General features: G+C 28.1%; 8 protein-coding genes across 8 annotated transcripts; 7 read left to right on the top strand and 1 right to left on the bottom strand.

Annotated features, from left to right (window-relative positions):
• Positions 1–748: 748 nt before the first annotated feature.
• On the top strand, positions 749–3,740 carry cubi_03696 (uncharacterized protein; the record flags this gene model as incomplete). Its single annotated transcript, XM_029020710.1, has 6 exons — positions 749–2,532; positions 2,720–2,849; positions 2,910–3,195; positions 3,309–3,517; positions 3,586–3,658; positions 3,712–3,740. The coding sequence occupies 6 exons, from the start codon at positions 749–751 to the stop codon at positions 3,738–3,740; spliced, it is 2,511 nt and encodes an 836-aa protein (XP_028874207.1).
• Positions 3,741–4,423: 683 nt separating this feature from the next.
• Positions 4,424–7,489, top strand: cubi_03695 (uncharacterized protein; the record flags this gene model as incomplete). The annotated part of the gene is made up of 1 exon (XM_029020709.1): positions 4,424–7,489. The coding sequence occupies one exon, from the start codon at positions 4,424–4,426 to the stop codon at positions 7,487–7,489; it is 3,066 nt and encodes a 1,021-aa protein (XP_028874206.1).
• A 699-nt stretch (positions 7,490–8,188) lies between these two features.
• Positions 8,189–9,187, top strand: cubi_03694 (uncharacterized protein; the record flags this gene model as incomplete). The annotated part of the gene is made up of 1 exon (XM_029020708.1): positions 8,189–9,187. The coding sequence occupies one exon, from the start codon at positions 8,189–8,191 to the stop codon at positions 9,185–9,187; it is 999 nt and encodes a 332-aa protein (XP_028874205.1).
• A 181-nt stretch (positions 9,188–9,368) lies between these two features.
• On the bottom strand, positions 9,369–9,947 carry cubi_03693 (uncharacterized protein; the record flags this gene model as incomplete). The annotated part of the gene is made up of 1 exon (XM_029020707.1): positions 9,369–9,947. The coding sequence occupies one exon, from the start codon at positions 9,945–9,947 to the stop codon at positions 9,369–9,371; it is 579 nt and encodes a 192-aa protein (XP_028874204.1).
• A 913-nt stretch (positions 9,948–10,860) lies between these two features.
• Positions 10,861–12,057, top strand: cubi_03692 (uncharacterized protein; the record flags this gene model as incomplete). The annotated part of the gene is made up of 1 exon (XM_029020706.1): positions 10,861–12,057. The coding sequence occupies one exon, from the start codon at positions 10,861–10,863 to the stop codon at positions 12,055–12,057; it is 1,197 nt and encodes a 398-aa protein (XP_028874203.1).
• Positions 12,058–12,539: 482 nt separating this feature from the next.
• On the top strand, positions 12,540–12,926 carry cubi_03691 (uncharacterized protein; the record flags this gene model as incomplete). The annotated part of the gene is made up of 1 exon (XM_029020705.1): positions 12,540–12,926. The coding sequence occupies one exon, from the start codon at positions 12,540–12,542 to the stop codon at positions 12,924–12,926; it is 387 nt and encodes a 128-aa protein (XP_028874202.1).
• A 208-nt stretch (positions 12,927–13,134) lies between these two features.
• cubi_03690 (WD40 repeat-containing protein) lies at positions 13,135–14,376 on the top strand (the record flags this gene model as incomplete). The annotated part of the gene is made up of 1 exon (XM_029020704.1): positions 13,135–14,376. One exon carries the CDS (start codon positions 13,135–13,137, stop codon positions 14,374–14,376), a length of 1,242 nt encoding a protein of 413 aa, XP_028874201.1.
• A 495-nt stretch (positions 14,377–14,871) lies between these two features.
• On the top strand, positions 14,872–15,117 carry cubi_03689 (uncharacterized protein; the record flags this gene model as incomplete). The annotated part of the gene is made up of 1 exon (XM_029020703.1): positions 14,872–15,117. The coding sequence occupies one exon, from the start codon at positions 14,872–14,874 to the stop codon at positions 15,115–15,117; it is 246 nt and encodes an 81-aa protein (XP_028874200.1).
• Between the last annotated feature and the right edge of the window lie 2,048 nt (positions 15,118–17,165).

Here is a 17,165-nt window from a genome sequence, read left to right as displayed (position 1 = left end):
AAATTGTTCAGGGTTAATTTCAATTGCTTTATATTGAAGATGGAAGTCCCCTCAACCATTTTTTGTCTTTTTTTTTACGTATTTTATTCATATTTATGTGAGCCAATTTGTCAATAGTTATTAATTAAATTATATTATACTACTTTGGCGCCATAATTTTTTAAATATTTAAAAATAAAAATAATTAAGGGTAAAACTCAACAGATTTGAATTTTTGTAAATTTATTCCTATTTCCCAAAATAATTTTGAGTTTCTAATGACAGATTTCTCCTTCTTAACTTCTTGCTCCCATTATTTCTTTTTTTTAAGATTATCAATCATTTAGTCACAGTATAAAATGCACTTCATGCGGCGCCAATCTGTCATGGCGCCATTAGTTTTTAATTCATTTAAAAAAATAATTAATGCAAATTTGAAGAAAATAAAGTACAAAAATTATAAAAAAGAAAACCTGGTATAAATAGCTTGAGATATTTAACTAAATATGTACTTTTATTAAGCTTATTAGAAAATTTCACGATTTAAAATTACCCTTTATTTTCAATACATTTTTTTTTGGCAAATTTCGAAGTATCGGCATTAGGCGCCAAAAAACAACTTTATAGATTTTCATCATTCAATTTGCATACATCAAAAACTGACGATAAATCAGTAATTGGAAAGATCAGAACCTAACAGAAGGAGGAAATAATTAATGAATATCGTTAATTTATACGTATTTTTCTTAATCTAAGTTTTATCTTGGAAATGGATGCAGGCAGGTTTGATAATAGTAATTTTAGATATAAAACTAAAACAAATAATTATAAATGGTTTTACTCTGATAAAAGAACGAGAAGATACAACCAAAATGAATTTTTAGGGTTTAGGCCGGAACATTCCTCTTATAATAGGTATGATCAGACTTTTTACCATAATAACTCATGGAAAAGAAGAGGCTTGCATAAATACAATGGGAATAGAGTATATAATAGTCCAAGTATTCAAGAAAGATCGACTTTTGAATGGATGAAGCAGTATGAAAGCATGTTATGGGATACTTATGAAGATGTGAAATTGGACTCTTGTAGACAAAATGAAAGTACAAACAACAATAATTTGCGTTTTTATTCTAATATAAGAAATAACACAAAAAATGAGGATACTAATGATACTAGCAATAATAGCGATAATCAAAAATCTTATGATATACCTGAAGAAATAATTGTTCAGCAGAAAAAACTATTGGAATCCAGGAAGAAAAATACATGCATAAGATGTCTTAAAATACATCCCCAAGAAAAATGTAAAAAATTGAGATGCCATATATGTTCTAGCAGATTTCACTATGTACAAGATTGCCCCTGGAGGAAAAATTCAGATGACTCCACTAGGTTATGTGAATCATGTAACGGAGGAAACTATTATTTGAATTCACGTTTGGACTTTTCAACTTACAGAAGGCTAGTTTGCAGTAATCATAGTAACAATAAACACGAAAATATGTCTTCAGAAGTAACAAAAAATACTCGTATTCATCCATGTATTAAGAAGGGATATGAAGAAAGTATATTAATTATAGGAGATAAGGATTCCACGGAGACAATTAAAGACTTAGATATTGAGTGCTATAATTGTTCTGGAACTGGCCATATTATTTGTAAAAATGAAGTTCCTTTCAAGGATGTAGTCAAAAAAGCTTACTGTGCTCTTTGTGGAAATGTTGGACATAATTATCAACTTTGTAATAGATTTAAGGCAAAATTTAACGAAAATATCTCTGGAAATAACAGCTTAGGAAATAAGAAATACTATCATTCAAATGAAAATGATGAGAGTGAAAGTGAAAGTGAAAGTGAATGTGAATGTGAGAGTGAAAGTGAGAATGAGATTGAGGGTGAGAGTGAGAGCGTGAGTGAGGGTGATGAGGATGAAGAAGACTATGAGGATGAGTATGACGAAAATGACGAGGATAACGATAATGATGAGGGCAATGAGGATAACAAGAGCGAAGAAAGTTATAAGAACGACGATCTTGAAGATAGAAATTACGATGAAGAAGAAGAAGAGATTGTAGTTGATGAAGATAAAGCAATAGAGCATACAAGCGCAAATAGTTTTAGAAAAACAACAAACGGATCTCGTGACTACGAAATTCTGGCAAACATCTCAAAGAAAGCAAAGACAAAACAATTAGAAGAAAGGATTAACCTATCAAAGAGTATGGAAAGAGATCCTAATTATAGTGAGTGTTTTAGTAGTGTTAGTGCAAGCAGCGAAAGTGAAATAGACACAAATCATTTTTTAAATCAAAAAAATGAAGCATTTCACATAAAGAAAACGAAATCTCAATTTGAAAGTAAAGTAAATCCTTTCCATAGGTTTAAAAGGGCAAGAAATCCCTTTAAAAATAAATCTCTTTTTAAATTAATGGGTAATAGTAACAGTAATCAAAATGAATCTAAAATTAAATCAGCGTTTGTTAGAAATAAGAACATCTATAAATCTAGGAAAAAGTCAAGAAGATCCGCTTCTAGAAGTAGAAGAAAGAAGTAAGTCTTTATAGGTACAACACTTTTGGAGGAGCTTAGAATATTGATGAAATACACATTTTCGAAAAAATATGTTTATTACATGCTATTATTACTATTAGATGGCGCGCATTTATATTTTAATAAAAAATTTATACTAATAAATATTATTCACTAGGATTAAAGATTAATATAATATAATTTAAAGTATATCTGTAACTTTTATTAGCTTAGAAGGACGAATTTCAGTTGGATTTTTTATTAACAATTTATTAATAGAAATGGAGGTCATTCCATCCGAGTATTGCGAAAAACTTATATTTCAAGGGGCAGAAGCTGTAAGTTAATAAAAAATATTGATTTAAATTCATTGAATAACATTGGAAACTGCGTATTAGAGAATATATGAGACGACTTTATTAAATAAAAAAGTTGTGATTAAACACAGATTTGAAAAGAAGTATAGGCATCCCCAATTAGATAAAAGTCTAAGAACCAGTCGTATTTTGAGAGAATCTAGAAATCTAGTAAGGTGTAACCAAAAGGGTATAAACTGCCCAAATGTTCATTTTGTTGATGTTGACAATGGAATAATCATTATGGATTACATACAAGGAACAACATTGAATGATTACTTGAGTGATATAATGTTGAATTCTAGTAATTATGATTTAAAATTATCAGGTATTTGAATAATTCAATATCCATAATTTCATGTATTTTTAACTATAATTTTTTAAAAATTTACTATAAAAAACATTTATTTTACACATTGATAGATATTTCTACATTAATAGGAAATGCAATCTCAAAACTACACGGCCAAATAATTCATGGAGACCTGACTACTTCAAATATAATAATAAGCAATAACTTTAATCAAAGTGAAGTAATTTTTATTGATTTTGGGTTAAGTTACTCTGATTCTTTGACTATAGAAGATAAAGCCGTTGATTTATATGTACTGGAAAGGTCGCTTGAAGTTACACATCCAAATATTAAGATTGTGAGTTAAAATATGATAGCTTATTTGATTATCAATTGACTTTTTTTTTTTTTATTTCTATCAAATAGATGGACAATATTCTAAGCACATATTGTAAAGCACACCCAGACGGAAAGTCAATTCTAAACAAGTATAAACAAGGTAAGTGAAAGGAATAGACAAAACTTAAGTTATTTTTATTATTTTGAATATAGTTCAAGCAAGAGGAAGAAAAAAGGACTAATTTTTTTTTAATGTTCTTTTTGATAAATACATTCATTCATTTTTTAAATTATTTAGTATATATTACGTGTATATATTGTAATAATTGCATGCAATATATACAAAATAAATAAGAAAAATAATTTAATGCATGTAAGTACTATAAATTAATATCGAAAAAATGATTAAAGCAGAATTTATAAATATTAAACCACTTAATAAATATTTAGTTAAATTGACTTTAGTTAATCAGAATTTTTAGAATTAGCAAATTATCATTTTTTAAAATGATTATTATATGTTAATATGCTTTACTTAGTTTTTAATAATTTATTTTTGATTTTTATTTAATACCGGTGTTTGCATGTGTGGGGAGGTTCCACATTCTTTTTTTATTCTAAAGGTCAAAGTAGACGTTTACGGAATACCTGTGTGACAATTAAAAACAAATTAAAAAAAATAAAAATTTATTAAAATTTAGTGAGAAAAAAATAAAGAGAAAAGTTTTGGAGATTAGATTTTGATTGAAATGGAAACAATATAACTAAAATCTCAATAAGTTCATGATATTGAAATAGAAAATTTTCCAACTAAAAAGGGATTTTTTAAGAATTAAATCGCAAAGTTAAAATTAAGGAATTGAAGTTAAAAAATATTGCAATTTAATATTGATTCAGTAATGGAAGGAAATATAATCAAAAGAAAATGTTTTTGAAAGTATTATATTTCGTGGTTTTTTTCAGTTACTTGGTAAACTTGAGGTCAGATGCATTTTTAAGAAATGATTTAACTGACAGTTATATTCAAGAATACTTGGACAAGATATATTTGGAGAAAGACTTAATTTACTTCGAGGATAGTTTGAGTCCTACGGAGAAACCTGATACCTCAATTAAAAGTAGTTTAGCAAGTAATATGTTGAATGTACATAAAAATCAAATTTTGAATAGTCTGGGAGGAACAGAAAGACTTATTGAGTTAATAAAATTATTAGAAAGCGATGCACAGGAAGAAGAGGAGGAGTCCATAGATGAGGGTATTGAACTAAAAGATTACTTTGATAAAATAATATTGAGTTCAAATTTGGATAATAACTACTATCACTATTTAACTGAGATTGATGGGGGAAAATTCGGGAATTTTGATGGATTTGGAACCAATAGGTTAAAAATTAGCTTTTCAGAGGTTAACAAAAATAAGTTTTCAAACAGAATGAATAAAGGAGTAAAGGAATACAAATTTAAATCCAAGTTGGATCCAGTTATTGACAAAGAACATAAATTGGGAGAATTTGATCATAAAGAAAAAAATAGGTACATAAAAGAAGGTTTCTTAGCATATTCTTCAGGATATTATTTGGTAAAAAGGAAGAATCTCAAAGAAAATGAAGTTGACAAATATAATTATTCTATTAAAATTGAGTCTCCAATGGAACTTATTGATTTTAACGAACTAGTTTTATTGGATGAGATAAAGCTTTTATATAAAAAGAAAGTTCATTTTAAGCATAATAATGGCGACCAAAATACTTTTAAAGAAGATTCTAATCACAAGAAAGTCAATCAAAAGACTCAGAATGGATTTGGGGTATTTTATAGTGGTGATGAGAATTATGGAGAAGAGGATGATTACGAAGAATTGGAGGATTATGAACTTGAGGAAGAGTATCAAAGAGTAAAAATAGCAAAGAACTTTTTAACAAGGGGATATCCTGTTTGTGAATTAAAATGTGTTGTCAGGGATTTACAAAACAAGGTACAGTGGACTGAAAAAATTGGAAAATTTATAGTTGAGAATAAAGTGAATAATAAAGAACAATCAGAGATAAATATTATAAATGGTAACAATTGGTGTGACAGATTGATCTTTCACAATTGTATAGGGTTTGAGTTGGAGTCAGTGAAGATAAGCATTATGAATGAAAAATTGCTGGAAAAAGTACACTTTGTTGAAAATGTATTAGGCCCTCAAATAAACAATCAAATTGAAAAATATTTTAATAATTTATTTAAAGATTTACCAAGTAAAGTTCTTAAACCCAAACAAATTGGTAAAATGATAATACTAAATGAGTTTTTGGAGTCTAATGGATTTATTATATCCAGAAATAAACAAAAAAAGAATGAATTATTGATGAGATACGAAAAGATTTCAAAGTTCTCTTGGAATTTAATAAGCTTAAATCAAATTCTCAGAAATGTAAAACATAAGCTCAAGATTAATCATTTGAACAAAGGTTTTACAGTACTGAATTCATCATCTGGATTGTTAATAAAAAAAGATGATCCATTAGTTAATGTAATAAAACCAATTATCAAGCAAAAGTTTGTACTCGATATTGAACAAGTCTTGATATTTATACAGAATATATTATTTCTACTAAAATATGAAAATTCCAATAATAAAATTTTTCTTCCATGGTATAATAAATTAACTAAAAATGTTTTTACTAAGCAAAATAATTTCATTAATTCCTTATTTTCTGAGTATAATACTCTAGTCAAACTTTTTGGCCAACAAAAGTTCTATAGCAAAGACAGATTCTACAGGTTTCATACTTTTAATATTTATTCTTTAATTTCACATTATAAATCATACGAAAATAATAACCATAAGAATAAATTTGGAAAAACTATTTATTCATCTGAAATTCGAGTTTTTGTGATTAATACAACTCTTACATACTATGACCAAATAAAGATTAATAACATCTTTAGAAAAAAAAGTACTCATTCAATGAATAATTCAGACATCCCCATAAATATCAATGATATTGATATTGAAAACTTCAAATACTTAAAAGAGTATTTCTCTCCATTAAAAAATGAGATTGAACAAGATGAATGGGAAGGAGGAGAATTTGACGAGGATTATGACGTGTATGAAAACTACTTTAGAAATATTCAATCAAGAAAAACTAATACTGGTGATTATGTAATAGAAACCCCAAAACTAATTAAAAAATCAGTGGGAATTAAGGGAAATATAGAATTCAACCCAAATCATTTAGTTTTCCAAAATAACTTGAGTAATTTTGGTTTCAATATTGCATTTATTAATTACATTTATCAAAATTCTTTGAATTTGGATGATTCTGTAATCACAAGTCCTCCTTGGTGGATGGTTTGGCAGTCCCAGTTCTATCCAAGAATATCTATTATAGACAGTAATAAAGAGCAAGATCTTAATCTTATGGAGAATCCTGACGAGTTCTCAAGAGAAATGAATTCAACTTGGTTGGAACTTCCAGTAAATTCTGAGAACCCAAACTCTTTTCTTGATCTGGGGTCTTTTATACCTAAAGAAATTATATCAAAAGAAATTCTAGAATCTGTTATTTTAGAAAAGATTGAGCTTGTAAACCCTGCCGGTATAAAGAAAGGAGATTTAAATTATAGTAAAAATAAGGATAATATGTGGGAAATAATTAAAGAAAAACAACAATTTTATATAAGTAAATGGAAGAAATTTGATTTAATTAATGATCCAAGTAATTTGTTCTTTTATAACCTCTTTAGTAAGAAACAGACCCTTTCAGCAAACTCAAATTTTAATTCCACCAAATTTTATTTTAATCCATGCATTATTAATATATTTAGTGAAAGCAATAATTCTGAATGGCTTACAAATTGTAATGCCAAGTGGAAAATATACTCATTCTTGTTTGAAGAATTTATTTCTACAATTAATCACTACTTAAACATTTCAACATTTTTTGATTTACTCAATGAAATAAAAATTCTACTTGTAGTTCAAAGTCAAATTGGGTAAACCAGAAAAAATTGGAAAAATACTAAGAGATAGAGGCTCAGGAAAAAAAAGGGAGAGGAAATTTTAAATGGGACTTCTTCATTTTGAATTATGGCCTTAAAACACAATGCAAAAAACATAATAAAGAAAATCATCTTTTCACCCTTCTACCACTGTTCCCACCACTTTTCATATTCATATTCATACTCCTACTCTTATTCTTCTCCCTCCTCTATTTCCTCTTTTTCTATGCGTTAAATACATCTACATGTACTCACTTTTCCTTTTTTGGTATACAATTAATTACAAAAATTTGGGCGGGAAACAGAGAAAACTTATTTAATAATATATGTAATATATTAATATATATTAAATTAGTATACAATATATATTAATAAACAATATAATATACATAAAGTATTTAATGAAAACCAAGTGAATAATAAAAGGTAAAAGTTGACTGTTTTCAAAACCAAAAAAGAAACAAAAGATTTTTCAAAGAAAATCTATAAATAATATTAAAATCATCTATTTATATGTATATATTGATAGATAGAAAGATAGAAAGGTAACCTGGCACAATATATATATATATATATATATATATAAATATATATATGTAATATATATAATATTACATAGTAAAAATACGTTAATAAACAATCATTCATATAAAGAATTGGGAATAAAGAGAACCAAAGTATTTATAGCGAAATAAGAATGGCAAAATCTAGTTCTGGTAAAGTTAAAGGATCAAATAAAAGTATGATAATAAAAAGGGAGAGTCAGGTAAATGAAGAAACAAAAAGAAGGTTGATTATTAAGGGATCGAAATGCAAGGAAAACATACAAAGTTTGTTGAAAGATTTATTTAAGATTTTCCCAAGGGCTTATACCAAAATTGTTAGAGGCATTACAAAGGGAGAGCTGATAACTTCTCCATGGGTAGATTTTCACAAGATGGAACAACTATCCTATAAGCATGGTTCAAGTATAAGTATATTTGCAAATAGCTCTAAGAAACACCCATTTAGATTAATCTTCACAAGATATTATGATAGCCATATTTTGGATATGTATGAATTCAATGTACTAAATTATAAGGGAATTTCCCCAATTGTGGAATTACCAAAGTATGGATCAAAACCAATAGTAATTTGCCAAGGAGCTCCTTTTGAATCTGACGATGTTTATAAAAGCATGAGAGCAATGTTTTTTGACACTTTTTCAGGTCCAATAGTTAGAGGATCAAAACTGTTTCTCAAAGGATTTGATCATTTAATCCTCATTACAGCTTATGAATCTAAGACAGAGAAAAATACTGATCATTCTTCAATTATTGGATTACAGGATTCTAAGATTTATATTGATATTAGAAGTTATTTAATCCACTTAAATAAACCAACAGAACATATACCAAATGAGTCACTAATTAAATCAGATCAAAGCCTTATTTTAAATGGATCACCGAGAGCAATTTTATCAGAGATTGGCTTACAAATAAAGATGGAATTAGTTAAGCATCAGATACCAGATAAGAGCTTACTGAAGTCAGCAATGATGATTCCAAGAGAAATTAAACCTAAAAAGGTTAAGAATATAACAACAAATGTTTTAGGAGAGTCAATTGGAAGAATCCATGTTGGTAAACAGGATTTAAGTACATTAAATACTCCTCATGCAAACATTTTATCAAAGATTAACCGTAATACAGAGTAAAGATTTGATTGTTATAACAATTTAATAATATAAATCTAGTTTTTTACTTTATATATGTATATATATATATATATATATATATATATATATATATATATATATATATTAGTATTATACATTTAATTAGCTTGAAAACTAAGCTTTTTATAGTATTTAACCCCAATCAATATCATTTAACATACTATATCCAACAATATTTATCTCTCTGTTTTTTAGCTCTAATATCCAAGATGTCTTCTCTTGATAAGCTTGAATTCACTGACTTAACTACAGTCTTATACTTAAACATTCCATCCTTTTCTCTATAGGAATATGTATTACTTTTGCTTATTACAGACAAGTCATTATCTATATCATTAGTACTAATATAGTAATATTCACTAGTTGAAACCAAATCACAAGAAAATTCCCTCTCAATTATTAATGTTCTTTCACTTATAATATTTATCACTTTTCTACTTTCTTTAATTAATGTATTCGGATGTTCAATTTCTATATAATCACCAACTTTAAGTTCTTGTTGAAATTTTGTATGAAAACCCTGTACTGTGGTGTTTGATGTTATAATTCTTCCTTCCCCTTTCTTTTTCTTCTCTTTACCTTGAAAATTAAATGGTTCAGAATTTTCTGATTTATTATCAAGTTTTTCTTTTAAATTAATATTTCTAGTATTATTACTTTTGTTATTAGTTTCCAAGCCTACTCTCTTAAACTTGATTTTTCTTACTCGGCTGTAGATATCGTCACTAGATTCTTTCATATTTATTTATTTCTCAATTGCATCAGAAGGAAAACACCCATTTAATTTCCTAACTTTGCCTCCATTTCAAGGTTAAGCTCAATTACTTGACAAACTTTATTGACAAAAGTGGCTCAATCTAAAAAAAACAAACCAAAAAAAATTTGTTTGTTACCTCCTTTTATTTCCTTATTTTAATTAATTAAATAATTTTTACTTACAAAGTTTTCTTTCTTTCTTTTTTATTGCATCAAATTCTCTTTCCATTAATTAATCTACATACTTTTGGCGCCATATGTGGCCCGATACCGGGATGAAAAAATATTAAAAAATTGCATGCATGCAAAAAAATTTATTAAAAATCGATGTGGAAAAAGTAATATTGGAAAGGAAAAGTATGTAATTAAAGGTTTTATTAGATTAAAGTTCAAGTCAGAATAAAGTTAGAAAATAGGAGACGAGTATTAAGTAATTAATAAATACAAGAAAAGCAAAGGAAATAAATTATTTATTTGTATATATAGAGAAAAATAACATTTAGAAGCAGAAAACAGATAAATTTTTCAATTATAATAAAACAATTACTAAATTTATTAATATATTATAAGTTATAAATTGTATTTGTATATTATAATAGTATTAATACTACTATTATTATTTATTATTGTTATTACTATAAATACTACTATTACTAGTAACATTACCAGCAGTGTTGAAACTATAAATAATAGCATTACTGTTGTTTTTGCTTTAAATAATACAATAAATACTACTAATAATACTAAAATCATAATATTAATACTTCTACCAATACCACTAATAATACACAATCAATATTTTATTAAGTATAAGTTGGTTAAAAGGCAAAATTCCCTCAACTTTAAGATACAAAAGGAAACAAAGAAAATTTATTATTAACTAATATTTGAGAAATATGAGTTTAAATTACACGACAAAATTACAATACTTATTTGGAATCATATTATTACTTGGTATTGTCCATTCATTAGTATTTGACCAAGCTAAAGTTGATTGGATATTTAGTAGACAAGCTGATGCTTGGTTAACAAACTTAAGATCTTATTCTACTATTTATGAATATTCTCAAATAGAAGGTACTCCAGACAAATCCAAGTTATTTTCAAATTACAAAACAGCTTCCAATGAATCAATGGTTTTATTTGAAGAAAATGTTGATCATCTCTTTGACTATTTCTTTTATGGATTTGGAGTGGAAATTGTTGAGTTTGCTACACAAAGTAATACTACTGTTGACGAAAATGACTTCAAATTCAAAAGGATTAATAGGAAAAAAATAATGGACAAGCTTAGACAAAAAACCCAGTTTAAAAACAATATCAGAAGCTTAAAAGAAGAGAATCCTGATGAAAATAACAATAGGTTAAATATCCTACAAACTTCCTTTTATTGGCCAAACGAGACAGAGAAGTGGGCTAAGATTAGTTTCTTAGAGTCTGGTTCGATTACAGAAACTAATTTTACTATGAGTACCTATAGAAATGAAACGGGACTTTTGACAAATCCAAAAGAATTAGTCCTTGTATTTGAGGTTTTGGAAGATAATGCTTTTAGATGGGGAGGTAATTATGTTTGCCAGGAATTAGTACAAGAACAACTTTCTACTGAATCAAATCCTCCTTCTTACATCCCAAGTGAAACTCAAAAAGCTAATGTTCTTGCAAAAAAAGGTCAAACATTATGGTATGGATTTTTAGTTACCTATCCTGAAGGCCAAATGACCAATATTGGAAGTTTTGCTAGCCCAGGACCAGAAACCACTGATGAAAAACTTCTTATGCACATCTTTTCCAGATACTTTGCATTTACAGAACCTTTCATCAAGCAAGGAAAGTATCCTGAAATTGGAAAATATGATGGTGTTATGTCTATCGTTAGTGATACTGGAGTCATTAGTACAGGAAGTACATTTTATTACCTTAAAACTGCCACAATCTCATCACCTTCAAATCCTGGGCTTGTTGTTCCTCCAAAGTTCACGGGAAGTGCAGACAAATACCCATCCAAGCATGATCCCTATGACTTCCAAGATCCACTAGGACCTTTATTTGTACCTGGAAAACACTGTAGTGAATTTTTGTTAAATCACTAGAATAGATTATTTTAATACTTACTTTTAAAGAAATACTACTTAAGTCTGTTAAATGGTTAAACTCTCTTAGAATAAATACTTATCTAATAAACACACACACACAAAAGTCAAATAATTAGTTTTTGTCATTTTTTGACATATTTCGGACATTTTCTTATTTTGAAAGTTTATCATTTTTACATGTTCAATTAATATTTGATATCCCAGACGTTTTGGCGGGCAATTTCATTAGTATTTTTGTGTATTAAGTTAAACTATAAAAAGAAAAATATATTTTAATTCATTAAAATATATTGTAAAGAAAAGATGGAAGTTGGAACACACTTTAATTTGAATTAGAGGAAATTTTTGGTACTAGCAGATTATTGAAAAGTTTCTTAGAGTGAAAACTGAAAAGCTTGAGTATATTTTGTGAATACCGTTTTTTTGGACGTGTGAGATCAAAGCAGATTGGGAATTTGAGCATCATTTAAGTTCAAAAAATGCCTCCAAATCTAAGAAAGAAGAGAAAGAGGCCATCTAAGTCACTAGTGGAAGATGAAAAAGAGAATCAGTCAAAGTTGGTTGGATTCAAGACTAGTATTGTCAGACCAATAGTAAATCCAAAGTCAGAAATACTGGATTTAAAAACATTAAGCGATTCTAAAAACGACGAGAATCTTATAAATACGTTGAATCAATTTGATTTAGACCACAACTTTGGTCCATGTAGTGAAATTTCCAGATCTCAAAGACTTGAAAGAGGCAAGAAATTTGGGATATCTATAGACTTGAATATAGAGAAGGCTATAAATGATCATTGCGGAGATCATAATAGTGAAATGTCAGTTTCAATAATAGATAAACTTATGAAGCACTACGTTGATTAGCATTTAGTTGCAATATAATTTTATTATTATTAATTATATTATAATTATTATTGTTAATTCTTTAATATTAAAAAAAAAAGAGAATTTGGCGCCATTTAAAAATATATTTAAATAATTGGCATTTCAAACTACTGTCAACAAAAGTAAGAGGAGATTTATTATTTTTAGTATACGTTAATTTGTGTAGAATATACTGAGTTTCTTTTTCATGATATCAAAAGTGTTAGAGAGAAGAACCACGGCTCCAGAAAATGTTCTACCTGCTTTTAATCAGGACTACTCTATACTAGAGGATTGCCTAGGCCACCAATCAGTGGTAAAGATTACAAGATTACATGACACAAAGAAAAGGAGCAAAGTATGCGGTATAGATTGGACATGTGATGGGGATAAGCTTGTTTATAGTGCTAGAGATAGTATACAATTAATGAACCCTCAAATGTATGTGGCAGAAACAAGCATTCCAGGGCAATGGTTTAAGGCAATTCCCAGTAGTTTGAATCCTTTACAGATGATTTGTATTGCTCTGAATAAACCTTGTATAGAATTTTATGATCTTAGATCAGGATTATCACATTTTGAGATTAATATTCCAAATGACTCTTTTCTAAACGTAGCTTGGTCAAAGGATGATAAGACAATAGTAACGGGAGATAGAACTGATAACTTATATGCAATTGATTTGAGGTTTCCAAAAAGCTCAAAACTTCCAATACCGATTTTGAAATCAAAAAATAGTGGTGAAAACGAAACTAAAGTAGACTTAGATGATACCAATGAAAGGCCAAAAAAAAGAGATCTTCCTTATTTTATTCAAAGTCACAAAAAATCTTCAGAAGAAATTAATGATATTACGTTTAGTTCAGACAGTAAGCATTTAATTATGGCTAGAAATGATGGAAAGCTGGAAATAATCTTTTTGGAGAATTCAAGAGATATTCTAAATCAAAATAAGTCAGAGCTTATTCAAACACATCTTTATAGCTCATTAATTGTGACCGAATTTTCAGATATAATCGCGAGTTTTGGACAAGATCAGACTATTTCTCTTTTGGATTTACCTTCCAAATCAATAGTTTCAACACTTGGAGGAATAGATGGCATTGCAACTAGTATAGAGTTCAATAATACAGGTGAGATAATATCAACAGCAATTTCTTCAGAAAAAAAAAAGCCAAGTGAGGATTCTAATGATACATTAATGCTAAACAATACTCAATTAAAGATTCTTAGTCGTTTTGATGTTCCTGGTAGAATAACATCGTCATCTTGGCACCCTTATAGACAAATTTTGGCTTTAGCTTGTAATTCCTTAGAATCTAATAATGCTAATAACACGAGCAGCTCAAATAGTGGAACTAACACCTCATCAATACATTATAATAAGATAATTTCAAGTGGACTAAATGGACCAAATATTCCATTTGTCGGATTTCTAACAGTAGAATAATTGACTTATAATAACTAAGAGGATAAAAGATAAAGAGAATATAAGAATTATATAACTACTAGCTTCTTTTCTCTTAAATTTTTAGACAACCTACAATTATATACCTAATTGCCTTCTATTGTAAGCCATTTCCCCTTTTTAATTAATATTATTACTAATTATTGTTGTCAGTCTGTGCCTACTCCAGTCAGCTCAGGCCATTTTGATAGCTTCCAGGAAATGTTCTTATTCTGACTGAATAAAGCATATTTCATGCATGCAAGCATTCCCGCCTTTTAGTTTGTTGCATGGGCGGCACAACTAACGTGTGAGGTTCTATTCACGTTTAGAGTGCTTTTTACTGGCATTCATCCATTCAGCAAAAGGAGTCCCTTTGGTGATGTATCTTTTGATGAAAAAGTCAAAAAATAGAGCGAAATAGGAGATGTACATAAGGCAGGCAAATATACCATTGGTTTTAACGAAATAGCAACCAACTTTGAGGGGCTGAGTTAGATGCTCTGTAGGGAAGACGTTCACAAAAGGATGCTTATAAGAGTAATAAATACCGGAGGTAGTAAGAATGGTACCAATAATCATTTGAATGATTTGGAGGACTGTGATAGCCATGCCCCATTTTGGTTTTTTCCCACAGGAGGAAAGATAGTAATAAAAGTACATAATGGAGTGGACGAAGTAGTTAATGGCACAAAAGAGGACTCCAATGGTTTGGCAGTGGGCGTATGCATCCCATGTATATAGAAGTACGGTAAGGTGGTGGAACCAATGTAAAAAGGAAAGTGATTTTTTTCTAGCTATAATAAAAAAAGTATCAATTAATTCAATGTACTTTGAGTATACGAATAAACTAAGCCATAAACCTGTTGGGCCTTTCGTTAATTGAGCTATTTGGGGGGAGCAGATAGAGAAGAGAAAGCCATACTTAAAAAGGTTGTTTAGAATATATGGCATCAGACGGAGAGTTCCAATCCATGAGAAAATCGCCAGAAAAAGATTCCAATATTTCAAATGCTTTTCTAATTTTAAAGGACTTCGTTTCTTCATGATTTTTGGTCCAAGATAAATGAAGAATGCATAGATTATACAGATTATATGCGCCAAATAATAGTTATCATTAGTCCAAAGGAACAGTTTTAACCCATCCCAATTTCTTTCAATTGGAAGAGTTATATACTTGAACCATGGAATTTCGTTTAAAATATTTATATGCTCGTTATTCATGGGAATTCCCCAAACTCCGTTAATGTTATCTATAACGTACCCATCATTACTATTTTTTATGATCATTTTTGTATACTTTACTAATTTTTTTTTAAATATAAGTTTCTTAATTAGTTAATATTTTATTGCATTACAATATGAAGTGAGTTTTAATTTAGTATAGAATGCTGTAAGAAATGGTTTAATGGATTCCTAATCTGATCATTAGTGTGAAGAGAAATACTAATGATTTAATTAATTATTGTATTTGAACTCCAAATAATGAAAAGTTGAAGTAAAATAACAATATTTCTGATTTTCTCAAAGTATTTAAAAAATACCTCCAAGCTTGTACAGACAAAGTTTATATATTCAAAATATTGGTTCCCCTTTTTTTTCTATATTATAAACATATATCTATTTTTTCTCCTCTTTAAATGGATTATCTAATTTAATACAAGTTTTACTTAAATATGACAAAAAAAATTGCCAATTAATTTCAAACTTGCCATTACTTGATCACCTAATTAATTTAAAGTGTTAAATTTTCATTTAATAATATATTTTATTTATTCACTCAGGCTAATACCTTGTTTTCCCCTCACTTATCCCCACAGTAATTACATAAATAACTTCAAGACTTGGTTGTATTGGCGCTAAAGAGTTTAGGCGGCATTTTCGAGAATTATTTTGAATTGAATTAATAGTCTAAAAAAAATTTATATTTATATTCTTAAACGAAGAAAACTAAAAAATAGTTGTAATTTGTCATTGAATTCTTTAAGTTGATTAATCATTATCACGTAATATTTATAATTGTACTCGGAAAATAGTAGAAAATACTGGCGTCAAAATTATTAAAAAACTGGTGTTAATAGTGTAGTGTTTTATTTTGAGTAGAATTGGGTGTTTTCTTTCTAGTCTAGAACTCCTGGCTTTATGTAGAGTAGGGATTCAGCTAAAAAAGAACGAAGTGAAAACCGAAATTACCAGAAAATTAAATTAAAAAAAGTCAATTGGGAAAAAAGTACACGTGTCAATCCCCCACATGTAAGTAAAAGAATGTATACCGGTGAAAATTAGTTAAATGGGTGTAAATTGCATGACATTGAAAACGTTAGAAAAACCAAATTTAAGTGAACTAAATAACTTTAAATAAAAAAAAATTTTAAAGTTAAAATAAAAAAAAAATATTAAAAAACCTAATTTTTTAAATTATTAATACATATATGTCTCAATAATAGATATTGGAAAGGGAGGGTAGGTGCAGACAGCCGCGTGATGGAATAGCAAGTAACTACACATATTATTGGACAGTCAATACGTATGTACGTCTGTATGTCTGCTATTTAAGTAGATAGTTTGCACAAAATATGAAAATGTTTAAAGAGAGTAATTAAAAAAGAAGAAAATAAGAGAAAGAGCTCAATCGCCTTTTTTTTTAATTTACTGAGGAAAGGAGGAGTCGAACCCAATAATTGGATGTCATATTATTATGAGTATATGATTGAGGGGTTCAACACATACAAGTTTGAGAGTATTTATTAAGGATCCAAGATAAAAACTACAAGGTACCAATAAAATAATAC

This window comes from Cryptosporidium ubiquitum (assembly GCF_001865345.1).
Source record: "Cryptosporidium ubiquitum isolate 39726 chromosome Unknown contig_25, whole genome shotgun sequence".
In the NCBI taxonomy this organism is placed as follows: Eukaryota; Apicomplexa; class Conoidasida; order Eucoccidiorida; family Cryptosporidiidae; genus Cryptosporidium; species Cryptosporidium ubiquitum.
Note: the sequence above shows the minus strand (reverse complement) of the source record. Positions and strands in the feature narration are given on the sequence as shown.